The sequence below is a fragment of the Onychomys torridus genome, chromosome 8, assembly GCF_903995425.1.
Source record: "Onychomys torridus chromosome 8, mOncTor1.1, whole genome shotgun sequence".
NCBI classification, from domain to species: domain Eukaryota; kingdom Metazoa; phylum Chordata; class Mammalia; order Rodentia; family Cricetidae; genus Onychomys; species Onychomys torridus.
The window spans coordinates 5,666,786-5,686,775 of record NC_050450.1 but is presented as its reverse complement, the minus strand read 5'-3'; the positions used below and the strand labels follow the sequence as shown (position 1 = coordinate 5,686,775).

The 19,990-nt window shown below is 44.0% G+C and overlaps 1 protein-coding gene across 4 annotated transcripts in view; it reads left to right on the top strand.

Annotated features, from left to right (window-relative positions):
* The window catches only part of Abcc1 (ATP binding cassette subfamily C member 1), a 126,472-nt gene that overhangs the window by 50,934 nt on the left and 55,548 nt on the right, over positions 1–19,990 (top strand). For 3 of the 4 annotated variants that reach the window (XM_036196071.1, XM_036196073.1, XM_036196070.1), the window contains exons 5-9: positions 24–149; positions 11,462–11,523; positions 12,476–12,607; positions 17,946–18,179; positions 18,691–18,868. In XM_036196071.1, the coding sequence (XP_036051964.1) occupies positions 24–149; positions 11,462–11,523; positions 12,476–12,607; positions 17,946–18,179; positions 18,691–18,868 (732 nt within the window). The remainder of the gene's footprint in view (positions 1–23; positions 150–11,461; positions 11,524–12,475; positions 12,608–17,945; positions 18,180–18,690; positions 18,869–19,990) is intronic. The other variant, XM_036196072.1, reaches the window with a different exon arrangement.

The following is a 19,990-nucleotide window of genomic DNA, read 5'->3' as shown; positions in this document are numbered from 1 at the left end:
CCCTTGCCTTCTCTCCTGCTCAGGATGCCCAAGTGGACGTGTTTCGAGACACCACATTTTATGTGTACTTCACCCTCGTGCTTGTCCAGCTTGTGTTGTCCTGCTTCTCAGACAGCTCACCCCTATTCTCGGAAACTGTCCATGACCTGGTAAGTGTGACCCAGACATGTATGCACAGGTGGGAGAGAAATAATCTGTGCCAGCTAATACCAATTGGGCACTGGTTCTGAGCTCAACACCAACTGGGTACTGGAAGTTCTGAGCCTCATGTTACCAATGCAGACTCACCTTCCATTCTTCCAAAAGACCATAGAGAAATCACTCAACCTGGGCTTGGATATACCAGTGTCCCTGGAGGCAGAGTGTCTGCTTTTGCTGTTTTCCTGCCTGTGCCTTATGACCTAGCTGATAGCTTTTACCCAGCATGGCGATTTTAGAAAATGGAAGCAGAATCCACAGTTGAAAACTTAGCAAAATATACATGAACTCCAACTTCCCAGGCTTTCTAGAAATATGGGAAGTCTTGGCAGATTAGGGCTATGGTCTCACAGGGCAGTAGTTGATAGGGCCTAGGGCTGTGGACCCCCATTGTCTTAGATTTGAGTTTCTTCTACAGTACTCACCAGGCCCTCTGCTATCTCTGTCGGTTCCAAGGACGTTCTGTGAGCTGCTGCTGGTCTATCTTTTCCTCCTTTTAGTCTATCCTTAGCCCTTTCCTCCTCTACTTCTTTTTTGTTCCTCCTTTCCTCTTCCTTCCTTCTTTATGCCTCCCTCCTTCAAGTATATATCAAGTGTCCCTCCAGGCGGCCTAGCGTCCTTTGGGGTTCTCATCAGCCCAGTGGGGGTACCATTTACCTAGACCAGGTCCTGTCAGACAGTAGTCTGTAGGCAAATCCCCACCATCTACTGGCTTTTGTCAATAAATTTATATTGGAACATAGTCTTGCTCATTCATGAAAATATCCCACATGGCTGTTGTGAACTTAAAAAGAGAATTAAGGAGTTGCCGCTGAGACTGTATCCCCTCAAAACCTGACATTTGCTGTTTTGTTCTCTGCAGATGAAGCTTGCTAGTTCCTAGTCTGGAATATTTTAGCTCTGCTGATTTGGTGCCTTGCATTTGTATCTCCTCTTTTTCAGGGGTTCTTTCTTCATGTGAACACACAGTGCAGTCACATGAGTGGTGAGAACAGGGCATAGCTGTTCACTAGCTCCCTGCTGTGCTAAGCACTTTACACACACACACACACACACACACACACACACACACACACACACACCTCTTTTGTCCCATTTTTCAGACAGAAAAACTGAGCCATAGAGACTTAAGTCCATTGAAATTGCAGAGTAGGAATTCAAACCTAGGAAGGCCTGGCCCTTCTGTAGAACCCCATTACTTCTCTTGGCTACACCCTACTTGAGGACAGGTTTACTAATGGCTGGATTGGTTCTTCAGGCCCAAAGCTAGAGATTGCCCTGGGATCTTGCTGCCTCAGGCAGGGCTGGCATGTGTGGACCTGTAGTTCCTGTTTCTGCTATAACACTGTAGGGAGAGGCGTTCAGTCTAAGGGTTCTCTGAGGTCTGCTTTGGGCCTCCTGGGACATGGGATGAGGTTTCTACCCTGTCCACTTCCCCTAAAACCAGGAAGGAAGTAGAGGTTCCAGTATGCTCAGAGAGCTGCTAAGTCCTGGTGTCATGCCAAAACTTGGTTTCCTCTAAAGATGTTATGTTTGTTTATTATGACAAAATATATGCAACCTAAGATTGACCTTAACTGCTTTAAGTGTACGGTTGAGCAGCACCAGGAGCTTTTAATTTCATTCGTACCACAGGTACTGTGGCTGGCTGGCAAAGATTTCAACTGGGACTATGTTAGACACACAGAATCCTGGACCCCTCCTGGGGCCAAACCTGACACAACTTTGACAGCATCTCCAGGTTGTTTAGACGTGTATGAGTGTGCAGAAAAGCTGGAGTGGGACTTGTTCAAAGCTCTCAGACTTGAATGGGAGATTTTTTTGTTTGTTTGCTTGCTTGCTTTTTTTCTGTGCTGGGGATGCAAGTGTTTCCAAGTTGAGCCACATCCCCAGCATCAACAGACTACAAGAAAATGGGAGCTCAGAGAAGTTGTGCTAGTAGTCTCTAATGCAGATCTAACTTACGTAGAAGAGGAGCCAGCCTCCTCTTGGAGTTGGGTTGACCCTGGGCTCTAAGTCCACCTGTGTCCTCTTGTGCCTTCAGTGGACATTTGCAACACCTCTGGTGTATGATAGACCTGATGCTAGAAGCAAGGCAGTATGCATAACAGTCACGGTTAAAGCAGTGGTGCCTGGAACTGGCAGACCAAACTGATACAAGGTTACCAGGAGAAAATGTTGATTATATATACACAAGGGTTAGGACTCACAGACAGACAGTAAGAACCCCTGAGAGCCTGAAAACTTACATGCCTTCTTAACAAAGGGAGATATATTTGTGGAGAAGCAGCAGGACAAAGGGGTTGTAGAAATGGCAGGTATGAGGGGTTGATGTGTGGGTTTGCAATGGGGGGTGAGGATTGTTTTAATGTGGGTTTTGTGGTCTGTCTTGGTGCCACCATTAATACTATTTTTTTTTTTTTTTCACTTTCTGCAAGTGGAGAGGGGGAAGTGTGTGTCCTGCTTTTAGGCAGCTTGAGGAAGAGAAAGGAGCTTCTGTACTTGATGCTGCTTAATTTCAGTTCTACACTGTATGCCAACGTGGCATATCTAGGGCTAGTCTATGCCAAGATCAGAATCTCAATGTCTTTTGTACTTACGGTGTATGTATACTTACATAGCAATTACATTGTATTCAGTACTATGAGTAATGAAGAGATGATTTAATGTAATATGGGGGTAGTGGGAAGGTTGCATTTTGGTACCTAAGGGGGATGCAGATAAAGCGGTACTGGATTTTGTCTCATGAAACTGCAGCAGCACATGATGTTTCAGGGTCCTGGGTTGACTGGGCCCAGCCAGGGCCCAGTCATTTTCTTCTTTAGACATAGTCAGATGGTGGCTGGACCTTCAATTAACTCTGGCTTTTTCAATGTGATTGGAGGCTGGCCATTGCTGGAATGACACCTGCGTGTGGCCTGGGCTTCCTCACTGCATGGAGCTGGTCTCTGTGTATTCTACATGGAATCCAGTTTATTTAACACCTAGTCCTGGGGTCCCATAATGTTGTCCTGTCATGTTTAGTTTGGTTATCACACAGATCTGCCCAGGTATGAGAGGAAGTGATAGAGACCCTACCTCTAGGGTATCTCATGTTACAGAAGGTCTCCTTTGATGCAATGTCCAGGTTCTTTTTTTTTTGTTTATGTGTACATTGTGTGACTGCTTTTCTGTATAAGCTCCATAGACGTGTGGCATCCTCAGAGGCTAGCAGAGGGCATTAGATCCCTTGAGACTTGAGTTATGGACAGTTATGAGCTACTTAATGTGGGTGCACTGAACTTGGGTCCTCTGCAAGAATAGCAAGTACTGAACCCTCTCCACCCCTGAGTTTCCAGGTTTGTGTGTTGATACGACACCTGGAACTGTCTCATTATTGGACCCTGGAATTGTTTTAGTCAGTCATAGGAGTAGCATTGCACAGTTCATTTAGCCTATACAACAAACCCAATAGACTGCATGTTCAGTCTCCTGGTTTATAAAAACACAGGGTCAGAGTGCAGAAGTTCAGGGGACCTTCTGCAGGGAACAAATCTATACCTGGAGTTTGTCAGAATATAAATTACTGTCCCTACCCCCTTCTTGATAGCATAGGACGAGGCATGGCTAGAACTTTTTATTTCTAAGGAATTTGCTGCTGCTGCTCACCTCACCTCAGTCCTTTAGTCTGAGCACCCTGGGAAGAAAACTGAATTAGGACATAACTCCAGTTATTTTTGTTATCAAAGAAGTCCTCCCATGTTAGATGGAAGCTTCCAGAAACCAGCTCCCACATTGATAGACTTCCTTCTGTGCCCTTGTAGGAAGTCCAGTGGCTTTAACTCAGATAATCTGAGTGTCCCTGATTGGATCTAGAGGAGGGAGGAGGCCTGGGAGTAGATGAAACTCCTGGGAGGTTGTGAGAGAAACAGAAATATCCTGCCAATGACATAACTTTATTGTGTTTGCTGGTGGGTTCTTCCTAGTGTCTAGGGACTTGATTTGAGTAGCTGGAGTGAGGCTTTGTCTCCAGACATGAGGATCTTTTTTGTTTGTTTGTTTTTGTCTTCAAGACATGGTTTCTCTGTGTAGTTTTGGTGTCTGTCCTGGATCTCGCTCTGTAGACCAGGCTGGCTTCAAACTCTCAGAGATCCGCCTGGCTCTGCCTCCCAAGTGCTGGGATTAAAGATGTGCACCACCACTGCCTGGCAAACTTGAGGATTTTATTGAGCTGGACCTCGGCTTATGTCAGCCCCAAGAGCCCTCTCCCCTCTTTATTGAAGCCCAGGCTGAAGGAAGACTGGAGAGCAAAAACCCAGCTCTTACCTCAGCAAGAGTAAGAGATGGTTTATTTTGTAGCCAAATATGAGTGACCATGACCCAGGAACATGGTTGCTCCAAATACCAACATGGTTAGTTTTAGAACAAGAGAGTCATAAATCAAGGTGCTTTTCAAATCACCAGTGATACCCCATCTGATGACATTCTTAAGTTTTAGGGTTGGTGGAAGGTGCTAATTTGTTAGTATATCCTAAAAGTTTTTTTGTTGGTCAGAAGGCTGCTGTGTGAACACAGAGATAGACAATGAATGGCTACTAAGGGGGCTAAAGATAGCTCAAGACAATTTGCATCTAGATCTGTACCATTGCAGCTTTTCCAGTCTCAGAGAGGCATGTAGAATCTTTAACAGAGGTGGGAACTTCAATGATAGACAATCATTGGAGGCCTGGATGTACACCTTCCTAATTACCATGTCTTAAGGCATGAGGTTTGAGGAACAGTATGATAAGCTGTCTTTTATTTATTCATTCACTCATTCATTCACTTATTCGTTTATCTATCTGTTTATCTGTTTATTTTTAATACAAAGGGCTTGCTATGAACTACTATGTGGTTTCTTCTCATTCTCTGGTTTTTAAAGTGCCACAGCAGCCTCAGGCTGTGTTCTTTACAAACAACCAGCCTGCAGGTCATAGTTTACCACTTCTGGTGGATAAAGCATCTGTCCCAGTGCTTGGGGTAGCATAGTTCATTCTGTCTGCCCTGGGCCCTGTTCTAAATAGCTATCTTGTTTTATCTCATTTAGTCACCTTCAAGGAAGTTACCTGATATCCCACAGCTCATAAATGAAGCCAATACTCAGTCATCTTTCTTAAGCACTGGGACTCAGGCCACCCACTGCTTCACATACTATTCCTTGTTTATCGTCATCCTCCTTGCAGACTTTTATTATTATGCACTTTAGACACACATGCCATGGGGAGTATTTGGAGTTCACAGGAATGCATTGGTTCTCTTTTACCCTTATATGGGTTCTGAGGATTGAAGACGGTTGACTGAAGTTTCTCAGTCCTGCCTGGTCCTGCCCAGGCAGCAGCCATTTTTATAAAATAATCATTTAGAGGCTTAATATTAATTACAGACTGTTTGGTTATTGCTCAATCTTATTGCCAGCTAGCTATCTACCAGGTGCTGGGAACTGAACCTGGATCTTCTGGGTCTTCATTCTCAACAAATGCTCTTACCCAACTCTAAAGCCCTGTTTTTTTGAGGTAAGGTCTGGCCTCCAACCAATTATGTACTAAGGATGACCCTGAACCGATGATCCCTTTGCCTTCACCTCCTGAGTGTTGGGATGACAGGCCACACCCAGCTTGCTACTTTCATGTTGTTTTTTTCACTGCCTACGTGCCCCCAAGGAGGAAGCTTCATGAGGTCAGGGACCTTGCTGTCTCCCTCCCAGCCCTGTCTTCAGCAAGTAGGTCCCTCCTCCATAAATATTCACCCAAGAGATAAAGGAGTCATTTCCTACTGTGAGCTTCCCTCTCCCCATCAACTACCTTGGTCTTTTGCCCTGCATGGGCTGTGGGCTTGCAACGAAGAGCAGGTGACTGATTGCCCCATGCTTGAGCCTGGCTGTACTCTCTCAGGCAGGGTACTCTTCTGGACACAGTGAATTATTATTTTTTTTTAAGCCAACAAGAAAAACATCTCTACTTCCTTCAGGAGTGTTGTTGCTGCCTTAGCTAGAGAAATCCATCTTACACATAGCCCTGTGGGCCTCATGTAGTTCTTCTAGCATTGGGGGTTCCTTTGTGGTTGGCTGAACTTTGTGGTTGGACTCTGACTTTGCAGATTTGAGTGCTGAGAAGAGATGTGCCACTGAAGTTACACACCTAGAACCCCATGGGACAATGATCTGAACCCAGATTGACAGCAGCTGCCTTAGCTTGTAAGGGATTTGTTTTGCCTACGCCAGGGCCTCACCTACCACTCCTGATTAGGTTGGGCTAGGGTGGGGACTGAACACCTGCTCTGGGCAGATACCTCTTGGGTGAGTCTGGTGAGCAGTGGGGCAGGGAGCCTGCCATGTCTCAAGGCTTCTCTTGGTCTGGATGGTGGTATCTTTACATTTATGTAAACTTGGTTGTGGTGCAGTGGATTTTATCCCCAAGACATCTGGGCAAACACTTTCATGTGAATTGCTTAGGGGGGTGGATTTTCTTTCTGTCTTGTTGTTGAGACAGGGTTGTCTGTCTATACTGCCCTGGAACTCACTTTGTAGCTGCTAAGGATAACTGAATTTCTGACCCCCTGCCTCTTGTTTCCAGAGTACTGGGATTACAGGCATTCACCACCATGCCTAGTTTTATTAATGTGACCCAGGGCTTCCTACATGCTAGGCAGGCACCCTCCTGTTTTTTGTTTATTTTTTAAAATAATTTAAAGCAAAAACTTGATGTGTAGCTTAGGCTGCTGGCCTTGTACTTGTGGTAGTTTTCTTGCCTTAGTTTCCTGGCATTGCAGTGTGAAAAGCCATACCTGTGTTGTAACTTTTCATTTTAAGATAGTTCTGCTCACAGAAAGTTGCAAAAAGAGTAGAGTACTTGTCTTAGCTAGGATTTTTCTATTTCTGTGAAGAGACACCATGACCATGGCAAGTCTTATAAAGGAAAACATTTAAGTGGGGTGGCTTACATTTACAGAGGTCTAGTCCATTATCATAATCATGGTGGGACATGGCGGCATGCAGGCAGACATGGTGCTGGAGAAGTAGCTGAGAGTCCTACATCTTGACTGACAGACAACAGGAAATGGTCTGAGATGTTGGGCAGTATCTTGAGCATAGGAGACCTTAGAGGCCCCCCCCTCCCCCAGTGATACGCTTCCTCCAACAACCATACCTCCCACTCCTGTCACTCCCTTTGGGGGCCATTTTCTTTCCAACCAACACAATACCATTTCATCTATACCCAGTAATAATATTTAAGAGATAAGGACTTAAAAAAAAAAAAAAAAAAAACATGGCCATTATCTGGCTCAATATCACTCATGACAATTCTCTTTTTTTTTTTGCCAGAGCTGAGGACCGAATCCAGGGCCTTGCGCTTGCTAGGCAAGTGCGCTACCACTGAGCTAAATCCCCAACCCCGACAATTCCTTTAACATCATTAAATATTGAAGCAAGCCATTGTGATTGCAAAATAAATCATCATGTCATTAGATGGGTTTATTTCTTCATTTATTAGCTGCAATTTCTCTCTTCTCTTTGACTGCCCTGGTGTGGGGTTTGTTTAGAAAAGGGAAAGGAGGAGGCAGGCAGGTGGAGTGGTGGGCAGTGGCCAAGACACAGTTGTAATAAAGACCAGAAACAGAGCTACTACCTGCTGAGGAGTTAGTGAAAACAAGCTCCTAATCAAGAGCTAGGAACAGGGACATCTTTAATCCCAGCACCTGGGGAAGGAGCCATCTCCTTGGGACGAGACCAGAACGGATCTGAACACTCTGAGGCCAACCCAGGGCCCAGCTGCCAATCCTTCGAAACCTAACAACTTGGAGGTGTTGCTGAGACTACCCTACTCAGCTGAAATCCATCCAGGAGAGGATTCAGAAACCTACAGTCTGCAGTCTGAAGAAACAAGTTCAGTTGAGGAGTTGACGAATGAGCAAAACATGACCTGAGAACACAAAAGAAGGCACCGCCCAGCCACTGAACCAGATCACCAGAATCATAAGTATATACTTCACCGACTGAGAACAGGTAAGCTCCCATCTACAGACTGGCAGATCAGGTCTCCAGCTCCTAGGCCCTACCCTTTAGAGTCCCAGCGATCAGACAGCTACCTTTCCCTGCTCCCCCACCAACACCCCCCCAAAAAAAAAACAAACAAAACAAACAAACAAAAAAAACTAACCCCTACGAACCTAACAACCGCTGAAACCATAAGCATACCCTACACTAACTGGGAACAACTGCTTCCAGAGACAGAACCCACTAACACTGATTTGACTAAGCTGATCCTGAAGAAACAGAGCCCAACAGCACCAATTTAACAAAGAACTCCTAGTGAACCAAGACTAACAATTAGAACAAGAGAGGCACCTTCAGACACAGACACTGCCTGTACTGAACAGAGGAAGAGATGAGTAGACGCCAGTGCAAAAATACAGGCAACAACATAAAGACCTATATGACAACACCAGAACCTAGTGATTCTACACCTACAAGATCAGAACATACCAAGGCAGAGGAAACAGAAGAAGTCAACCCTAAAAATGACTTTAAGAAGATGATAGAGGCCCTTAAAGAGGAAATAAAAAATTCCCTTAAAGAAATGGAAGAAAAAAACAAACAAAAAAATTGGAAGAAATCAAAGAAAGCCAAGAAAAAGTAATTAAACAGATGAAGGAAACAATCCAAGATCTGAAAAGTGAAATTGAGACAATAAAGAAGACACAAACTGAGGGAATGCTAGAAATAGAAATCCTGACTAAACAAACTGGAACTACAGAAGTAAGCATAACCAACTGAATGCAAGAGATGGAACAGAGAATCTCTGACAATGAAGACACAATAGAGAAAATAGATGTATCAGTCAAAGAAAACACTAAAGACAAAAAAGTCGTAACATAAAACATCCAAGAAATTTGGGACACAATGAAAAGACCAAACCTAAGAATAATAGGGATAGAAGAAGGAGAAGAATACCAACTCAAAGGCACAGAAAACATATTCAACAAAATCATAGAAGAAAAGGGAAAGGAAATTCTTGTTTCTTCCCATTTATTCTGTGTAACAGAGCAATGGCTTGGGTCACTAAGCGTCTTTTCAGTATCCATATAAATCTGTGTATGGCACATAATTTGGTGTATTTTGAAACACTGTTTTTCTTTTCTTCTTTTTTTTTTTTTGAGAAAGAGTTTCTCTGTGTAGTTTTGGTGCCTGTTCTGGATCTTGCTCTGTAGTCTTTTTCTGTTTGGTTTTCTGAGACAACATTCCTCTGTGTAGCCCTGGCTGTCCTGGAATTCACTCTGTAGATCCTCCTGCCCCTGCCTCCCAAGTGCTGGGATTAAAGGTGTGTGCCACCACTGCCTGGCTAAAGAACACCATTTTTCTAACTCACCCTTTTGGCCAGGTAGGACCCCTTCTGGCTGCTTTTAGGGCTTTGAACATTCATGTTCACCTTTGGACTAGTGGCTATGGAGTTTAACCATGTTCTGGCCTTACTTTGTGTGTTTCCTGCCTAGTGACTTTGCCAAGAATAATTTGGAAGTTTTAAACAGAAACAAATGTTGATACCCTGATTTTACCCTAAATCAGCTTCTTCTGGAATTGTGGGAGTGGAACTAGGGTCAACAGACTGGATGGGAAACTCATCATTAGACTGGGCTGTCTCCTCTACTCTCTCTATAAAACTCTGAGGCTGCAAGCAGCATTCTTGGTTGTAGAGAACCCTTGCTGTCCCTTCACAGAGGCTGTTTTGGATTGAGATCTTGATGTGAACATGTTAAATGCTGGACTTCTTGAGCTCTGTGCTGGTATCTCCACCTGCTGTTGAGCTGGCCTTCTGCCTCTGAGAAAGAGATTCTCTGATAGCTGGCTCAAAATCTCTACAGCTCCTGTATGAGATGCCTGTAAAAACTCAACATTCCTAGCCTGACCTCCTGTAGACCATACAGCCTCCATCATAGACTGCTTTCACTTCTCTTGCCTGCTGTTGATCCCACACTCTAGACAAGTGTTTTGCTGCTGAGCTATGCCTAGCCTTCTGCTGTAGGCTTAAATCCCTTCTGGGTCCCTGGGTATGCTGTACTTCTCCACACTCTTGGGTCTCTGCACACATTGCTTTCTGTCAGGAATGCCTTGCTTTTTCTCTTGACATAGTTGCCTTCTATTCCCTCTTCAAATTCTGGCCTTCCCCAGAGAGGCCTTCTCTGAGCCTCATGAACCAGTCTTTGTTGCCGTATGTGAGCTCAATGGTCATATCTACCTACATTTTAGACAATGATTGCAATTAAGTTTTACCTTTTTTTTTTGTATTTGTGTAGTCATTTGATGATTGTCTTTCTGTCTCTAGAGCCTCACTATTTGACTCACATACCCTGCCATTTTTTTTTTTTTTTTAGATATAGTAGCTCAGACAGGCTATTTTGCCTCTATTCTCATTTAACTGCAAAATGGGGGTAACACTTAACCCTGCCTTGGAGGGTATTCTTGGATGAGTGTGTGGACAGCTTGTAGAGCAGGATAACAGTGTACCTCCAGGTGTACTTGGGTTGTCTCTTTGTTTATATTTCTGTATGTTTCTTGGCACATGGTAAATGTTCAGGAAGTATCATCTGGGTGGGAGAAGGAAGTGAGATAATAATAGGACAGTGTTTAGACAGTCCACAGGGCCATAAAACAGTAAAATCTGTGCTGAGAGTGTAGCTCAGAGAACACTTGCCTAGCATGTGCAAGGTCCTGGACTTGCTTGACAGCAATGCAACACCAAAGTGTACACCTCTTTGTAGAGAGTGCCTGGTGCAAAGTAGATGCTTAATACAAATTTTACTCAATAAATGGGTGTGTAAAGTGGGAACAATGATAATAACACCACCTCACAAGGTTGAGGTGGCAGTGTAGGAAGGAAAGGGCCATTGTACTTTATAGAGTGCCCAGTACATAGTAGGTGCTCATAAATACTTGATGAATGGATGAATGAAGTGGGGCTGATGTTAACAAAAGGTCATGGGGTTGCTATGGAAATGTAAGTGGAGATAGGTTTGTATAATGTTTACACATAGTAGGTATACAGGAACAAATGGTTGGGTGAAACTGGAGGGATGAGCTCTGGTCTTTTCCTGTGGCTCAAGAGAGTAGCCCATGTGGGGTGCAGAAGTGTGAAGGCATGGGCCATGGGCCTTTGAAGGAAGGTGGTCAGCTCCACCTAGCTCTCCAAAATGTGAAAAGTTAAGTTTGGGTTTCCCTTATCCTATCTCCCCTGTGCCTTCTATCTCCTAGAATCCGTGCCCAGAATCCAGCGCCTCTTTCCTTTCCAGGATCACTTTCTGGTGGATTACAGGGTAAGGCTGGGCTTCCAGATGGGGTAGGTAGTGGGGCATGAATGCAGTGGGCACACGAATGCTTCTGTGCAGCTCAGCTGCCTGTAATTCCCTTCTGTACTGTCTGCAAGTTATATCTTGAGGTCACAAAATAGCCTCCAATTTTATATGATAAATACATGGGCTGTGAGCCCCTTTAATCTCTGGTATAGGCTTGTCTTTGGGTTGAAGGGTTTTGTAACTATTTAATGTGGTATCCTAGCAGGCTTGGTTCCAAAAAAGTATACAGATACTACACTTTCTGATTGATGTTCAGCCCTCCATATAAAGCAGAGTAACATTTGCATTTAACTACATCTGCCTTGTATTCTGAATCATCTCTAGATGCTGCATGACCCCTAATGCAGTGTAAATAGCTGTTGTGCTCTACTGCTTAAGGAATAACTTGAGACAAAACTTTTCCAGAGCCACAGATGCAGAGCAGTGACTGCTGTTATTGTTGTTGTCCCCTAGCTTATAGTAAAGTCATATATGCACATCATAGGAAATACATAAGAACAATGTACATGATCAACGAAAAGAAAACACCTAGAATTTGATGATATTTTCATAGGAAGCAAGAAAACCAGATTCAAGGTTATCCTTGGCTACATAGAGTACTTGGGGCCAGTCTGGGCTACATGAGGCCCTGTTTGAAAATAAAATAATTAAAAATAAAATTTACAAAGCAGAACAATAATTAGAAATACCCAGCTATTTCTTTATAAACACGTGGTTCACCTGTCTGTCAAGATGGGCTCATTTCCCTAAAAGACCTAGTAGAGTTAGCCATAATTAGGTAATATGCCTTCATATCCACTCATCCTCATATTTTTCCAGTCATGCCTGGACAGTGACAGCAGGTGTTTGAGGGGAGCCCCACCACACTCTTCTTTCAATGCTCACTGTGTCCCCCTTTGTGCCTTGCTCCCAGGATGATGGTGCAGGGCTACCGCCAGCCCCTGGAGAGCAGTGACCTCTGGTCACTAAATAAGGAGGACACATCAGAAGAAGTCGTACCTGTGCTGGTAAATAACTGGAAGAAGGAATGTGCTAAGTCAAGGAGGTGAGTGTCATGTTTCTGTGTTTTCCCAGATGAGACAGATGTGGCCTAGACTGACTTGTTACCTCCCTTAGCCACTGTGGCCTGAATCTCTTAAGTTTCTTGTTTCTGGGGAAACTGCATCAACTCTCTAGGTTGAAGTTTCTCATCTATCAGATGGGGTGGAATGGAAGTGTGTAACATCAAAGGCAGCTCCCAGCAGCTCCCTCCTATATTGTCTGTAAATTATATCTTGACATCACTGATTGATTAGCTCTCCAAAAGGAGAGAGGAGGCCATTTGCCAATCTGGAAGTTGATTCTGCTGGTCACAACCCTCAGCTGTGTGTGCTGGGGCTTGGGCTTTGCCCTCCTTACTCAGTCTGTCTTTAACCTCTCCCTCTCTAAACATCTTTCTGGTGTCTTGAATGTTCTTGCTGGATTGAATGGCTTTATTATTATTATTATATTTATGTTTATTTATGTGTACTTGTGTGGGTGTGCATTTGCCATAGCATGCATGTATGGAGGTCAGAGGATAACTTATGGGAGTTGGTTCTCACACCCTACTATGTGGGTGCTGGGGATTGAACTCAGGCTGTCAGGGTGGACAGCAGGTGCCACTGAGCCAACTCATTGGCACTGAGCCTCCATTCTTCTCAAGGTTTTCTGTTCTGCTCATGAGATAAATGTCATCTGATGGCCTTAGTGCTCAATCAACCCTGGGCAACTTTTCTAGAAAAGTTGTGTTTACTCATCTGAGGCAGATTTGGCCTGGGCATTTCTGTTTTGCTGGAGAGGGTGTGGCAGGAACTGGCCCACTAGGCTTGAAAGCTGTCACCCAAAGACTGACTCCATGAAGACCCTGACCTTTAGGGATGTTCATCTTGGTGAGGAATCACTTGCTCTTTTTCCTAGAAGTGTGAGCACTTTTTTTTTTTTTTTTTGTCTGTTTGTTTTTATTTTTTTTGAGACAGGGTTTCTCTGTGTAGCTTTGCGCCTTTCCTGGAACTCGCTTTGGAGACCAGACTGGCCTCGAACTCACAGAGATCCGCCAGGCTCTGCTTACCAAGTGCTGGGATTAAAGGTGTGCTCCACCACCGTCTGGCGAAGTGTGAGCACATTTTACACCTGTGGATAGGGAGGGGTAGGAAGGAGTAGAGAGCAAATCTTGTTGGGCTGGAACTTGGCAGGGCCACTTATCCAGAGAAAAGATGTAAGCTGAGATAGATTCTGGGCTGCAGGGTGTTCTGCTTGTCCAGGGAAGTGGTGAGAGGAGAGGTGTGGATGGGAAGCCTGCCTTGGTTTCTTGGCCCTGAGGGGCTCCTATAGAAATTTGGTCTGCCCTGCCTCCTACTCCTCCTTTGTTTCTGGCCCAGTGCTTCCTTTGTATGTGATAATATTTTGTGTCCTCCTCACCCTATGCTCCTCTTATATATAGTGAGGCTGCTTTGGATCATGTTTCCTGTTGGTGTGAATATCAAGTGGTTCAGTGGCTGTGGAAAAGAGTTTGATGGTGTTTTGTTTTGTTTTTGAATTAAATGTAGTCACTTACCTGTTGTCATTCTGTTCCTAGGTAGATGCCCAACAGAACGGGAAGCTTAGGACGGGAAGCTTAGGTTCTAAAAGGCTTGTGCATACTTGTAGCTGCCTTGTGAGTGATAGCCCAAAACAGAATCAACCCCAACCACCCATTAGAATGTAAGCAGAGGAAAGAAGCACAAAGTTGTTATGCTAAGTGAAAAAGTAGACAGATAGTCTTCCCCACAGTGTTTGGTGCCTAAAAGTACTTGAACAACATGGAGGATGTGCCAGCAATGTTCCAGTGTATCTAACTAAAAGAAAATCAGGGCTGGAGAGATGGCTCAGCAAAAGTACCTGAAGCTCTTCCAAAGGATTCTAGTTTGTTTCCCCTGCACCCATGCTGGACAACTCATAGGACTTCAGGTTTATTCAGGATATCTTGAGAAGATGGAAGAGCTGTCAGCCTTCAAACTCTGTCTTGGGGAATTCATGGCTCAGAGAGCTCTTATAGAGACGGATTGACTTCCACATCTAGGCTTGATGTCATTTATGGGATATTTACCTTCTCAATTGGAACATTCCCCAGATTACCAATGACATTGTCTCCTGAGTCAGTTTGTAATTTTTAGGTGAATACCTTATTTTCAGGCAAGCTAAATTTTTTTTTTTTTTTTTTAATTTTAGAACAGATGAGCAAGTCCTTAGCCCTGTACTTTGATCTTATTTAAAAACCATTTGTAGCAGGAATCTTAAAGGTACTTATTAATAAAATCAAACCCGAGACAGGTATTGGGGTGAATGCTGGAAGATCAGAGAGACAGAATAAGCTACAGCTATCTCACCTTGCTAATTCCTCAGCTGATCCTGTTTCCTTAGATTGGAAGCCTCTGTGTCCTTATCCGAATGGGTCTCAGCTGAACTGTTGCTCAAAAGCCTAAAAGCTTAACCAGCCAAATGCTTCTAGTTTCTGTCTTCACGAATTATATATCTTTGTACTTTCTGCCATCACTCCCTGGGATTAAAGGCTCACTTTAAGGGATTGAAGGTGTGAGTCACCATGCCTGGCTATTTTCCAGTGTGACCTTGAACTCACAGAGATCTGCCTGGCTCTGCCTCCCGAGTGCTGGGATTAAAGGCATGTGTCACCACTCTATGTTTAATATTGTGGCTGTCCTGTTCTCTGACCCCAGATAAGTTTATTAATGTGCACAATATTTCAGGGAACACAATATCACCACAACCATTGGTATTCCATGTTCTGACAAATGAAAAGCATTTTTTTAGGAGGTTTGGAGACCAGAGATTGTTCTTTTTCACCACTTTCTCCTATAATAGTTGACTGTAACAGCTCATGTGTCAGCCATCATAAGGTTTTTGTTGTTGCTGCTGGTTTAGAAGTCACGGCATCAGGCAAAAGGGAACAGTAACTTCACCAGGGAGAAATTTGTAAAGGACAGCTTATCTAAAAATAGGTAGTGTGAAACAAAATGAAGTAGCTATTAATTGCTCTAACAGGTGATGGTTTAAAAGACTGAGGCATGATCTTCCCATACCTAGTTACCTGTGATCAAACATGATATGAAAATGTTAAATCTAAAATTCCATTCCGAAGGTTTCAATTATGCACTATCCTTGTTCCATCATACTCTGTCATCCAGGGTATGAACTGCCTTTTTTTGCTACTCTGTCTACATTGTACACACTACCCACCTGCTAGTCCATTACTCAGCCTCCATCTTGGTTATCAGATTGGTGGTGCTTATGGTCAAGTAATCTTTAGGTAGCAGCCTAAAGCTACATCACAGTGCCTGTCATTTGCCTTACTTCATCTGTCCTCTCTTAATATCTCAAGAAGGATGAGGACAGCATAAGAAAGTGTTTCAAGAGTAACAAAACACTCTCATATTGTATCATTTTTATTGTAAATGTTTCTTTTTTAAAAATTTTTGGTTGACTCATAGGTTAAACTTTTATGTGTTTATAAGAAAGCATAGCCAATAATATCCATGGATAAGAGGGGATACTGAATATTTAAATGTGTAAGAATATAGTTTGTATAGACTTTTGTCTGCAGAATGGAGGGAAGATTCTAGACTTAGGTGACTTTAGATTGGCATTTCACTTGTTGTGGATGCCTCCTGGGGTGTTTGTCTTCATTCAGGTCTGGCCTGTGTAGGACAGGGCAGAACTACAGCACTGCACAGGATGGTCACTGGGCTGAGTCACTGTGACCACCTGATGAGGACTTAGACCCATGAAACAAAGCTGCTTGAAAGCTTATGTAGCTGTTTTGGCACATGACCATATCTAGGCTGATATTTTCTTTCCTATGTAGCTGAGGATGACCTTGAACTTGAAGATTGTTCTTGTATCCATCTGCCAAGTGCTGGGACTATGTGCAAACCACGCTTGCAAGATTTATAGTTCTTAGCTTCTGTGTGTGGAAGTTGAGTCCATTCTCAGTGCATTTCTGTGGGGCTGGAGAAATGGCTCATACTGTCATTACAGAGGACCAAGATTTGGTTCCCAGCACTCACATCAGGTGGCTCACAATCACCTAGTTCCTTGGGATCCAACACCCATTTCTGGCTTGCACAGGTACCTGAACTCACATGGTGCACATAAACTCATGTAGGCAAATGCACATACAACATACATGTAAATAAAAAAAAAAGTCTTTAATTTTTGTATACAATGTGAGGTCATGGTCTAGCTTATTCTCTGCATGTGGCTATCTAGTTTCCTACTACTATTCTTTTGTTTTGCTTTGTTTGAAAAGAGGTCCTTTCTGTGTAGCCTAGGCTGTCTTTCTACTCTATTCCTAAGTGCTAAGATTGCAGGCATGAGCCACCTTGCTTGGCCCATCACCAATTTTTGAAAAGACTCTTTTGTCCCTTATGAATGGGCTTGACAGAAATCACCTGCTTCTGGATTTTTTTTTTTTTTTCTCCTGGGTTTTTCCAGACAGGGTTTCTCTGTGTAGCCTTGGCTGTCCTGGAACTCACTCTGTAGACCATGTTGGCCTTGCACTCACAGAGACCTGCCTGCCTCTGCCTCCTGAGTGTTGGGATTAAAGGCGTGTGCCACCACTGCCCAGCCTGCTTGTGGATCTTTAATTTTGGGCCTTTACTTCTACTACACTGGTCCCTGTGTAGCTTCCTTGTGCCTTTCTTGACATCTGTTAGTGACTTCACAGTAAAATTTGAAATTGTACAGTATGAGGTTTGGCTTCATTCTTCTCTTTCGGGATGGTTTTAGCTTATCTGGATCTTGAGTTCCCATTACAGATTTTAGAACTGATCCATCACTTCCTGTGAAGCAGCCAGTTGAGCTTCTGATAGGAATTGTGTGTCTGTACATGAGCTTGGGGCTGCCATACAGTTATGTCCACTCACTCAGTTTGTACAACCACCCCATGAGGTAGAGGTAGGCAGGACTTTTAATTTATTTAGACAGCACCTCACTATGCTGCTCTTTTCTTTCTTTCTTTCTTTCTTTCTTTCTTTCTTTCTTTCTTTCTTTCTTTTTTTTTTTTTTTTTTTTTTTGCCTTAAAGCCTCCTCTGTCTCAGCTTCCCCAGCATGGGGATTACAATCATACACTGCCACAACCTGGCTTATGATGAGCTCTGTTTTGTAAAAGAGGAAATGAACTTAAGTGTACCAGCAGTTGCAGCCAGCAGATGGCCCAGGCAGGACCCAGGTAACCTGAGTCCCAGGGTTATACCTACTACATTAAGCTGCCTCTCTATGGTGACTTGTCTTGGATTCTGCTCCTAACACGCTTGACTGTGGGTTTCCTCTCTGGCGGACCCAATAATTTACCATCCTCGTGTTATAGGCAGCCTGTGCGGATTGTGTATACATCTCCCAAAGACCCCAGCAAGGCCAAGGGAAGTTCCCAGTTGGATGTGAATGAGGAGGTCGAGGCGCTGATTGTCAAGTCCCCCCAGAAGGACCAGAACCCCTCTCTGTTCAAGGTGTTATACAAGACCTTTGGGCCCTACTTCCTCATGAGCTTCCTGTTCAAGGCCCTTCATGATCTGATGATGTTTGCCGGCCCTGAGATCTTGAAGTAAGAACTCTTGCCTGACTGCCTGGCTCTGCTTGACTTCCTGGGTGGTTCGGCCATGTGCAGGAGTAGGCTTATTACTCACTACCTTCACCTTCCCCAGCTTCATTTAATTAGCATCTGAGTTGTAGCCACTTGCAAGTCATAGAAGCCTCCTGAATCCAAAGTTAGGAGAATGTGGGGTTGTCTAGAGCAAGGATGTATAGGCAGACTTCTTGAGCTTCTGCAAATTGGAAACCAAGAAGACAGCAAGGGGGCCTCTGTCATGTTTCTCTCCATCACCTTGGTCCCAGTGTGCTCTATTTGATCTTGCTAGTGGGGAGACAGATCTGTCAGTGTGGTGATCCTAAGGTAGAGGTCCCTGTTGTAAGAGGCTGGCACCTGGCAGTCATATCACCCTGTGAGGTAAAGTGTTGTCTGACTTCCTGTGGGTAAGGTGGAAATTATTATGGAGACTTGGAAGTACTTCCTCTTGATGTATGTATCACACTTACATTCTCCTTCCCCCCAACAGATTGATTATCAACTTTGTGAATGACAGGGAGGCCCCCGACTGGCAGGGCTACTTCTACACGGCATTGCTGTTTGTCACTGCCTGTCTGCAGACATTGGTTCTACACCAGTACTTTCACATCTGCTTCATCAGTGGCATGCGCATCAAGACGGCTGTGGTGGGCGCTGTCTACCGCAAGGTAGGCCGGGCACTCACACCAGATCCTGTGACCTCAGAATCCGGGATGGCTGAGCTGGGGCACCCCAGGACCTGTGTGGAGATTTCCAGCCCAGCATCCTCAGCAAAGAAATGATGGGGGCTATGGGGACCATCAAGCTTTGTCCCTTACAAAGTTGTTCTTAGTGGCTGATGTGTGGGATGCTAGTAAACCCACATGCTGCCTGTGCCATCCCGGCGATCTTCGATGAAGTCATGGTTGGAGATCCAAGTACAGGGCTGAAGAGATGGCTCACTAGGTAAAGTGCGAGCCTGACGACCTGAGTTTGGAGCCCCAGAACCATGTAAAGTTGGCAGGGTAGTACATGTCTATATATCCAACAGTGAGCTAGGAGGTAGAGACAGGAGAGTCCCTAGAAGCTCCCGAAGGAAGTAGCCTGGGGTACAGTAGTGATGAGATCCTGTCTCAAATAAGCTGGAAGGCTAGGACAACACTTGACCTCCACATGTGTGCAGTTTTTTATTTTTATTTTATAAGATTTATTTATTTATTATGTATACCAAAGAGGGCACCAGATCTCATTACAGATGGTTGTGAGCCACCATGTGGTTGCTGGGAATTGAACTCAGGACCCCTGTTAGAGCAGTCAGTGCTCTTAACCTCTGAGTTATATTTTATTTATTTATTTTTCAGAGCTGAGGACCGAACCTAGGGCCTTGCGCTTGCTAGGCAAGCTCTCTACCACTGAGCTAAATCCCAACCCCTTATTTTATTTTTTAAAGATAAAGCAATCTATGTTAAATCTTTATTCTAGTTTATTCCTGGGTTTGCCTTCATTCTCACCCTAGATTTGAGCCGAAGAGGTAGTGTAATTGTTGAACAGAGGAAGACAAGCTTTAAATATTTTTATTTTGCCATGCTGGAGGTACACATAATTGGCAGGGACTATCCCAGAGCCGTGGCTCCACCTCCACTTTTTTTGTTGTTGTTGTTCAGTTTTTTTCCCATAATTTTAATTTTTATTGAAAATAGATTTTTTTTATACAATATATTATGATCAAGGTTCCCTTCCTCCAGTTCCTATCTGATCCCCCCTATCTATCCAAATCCACACCCTTTCTCTCTCTCCTTAGAAAACAGGTA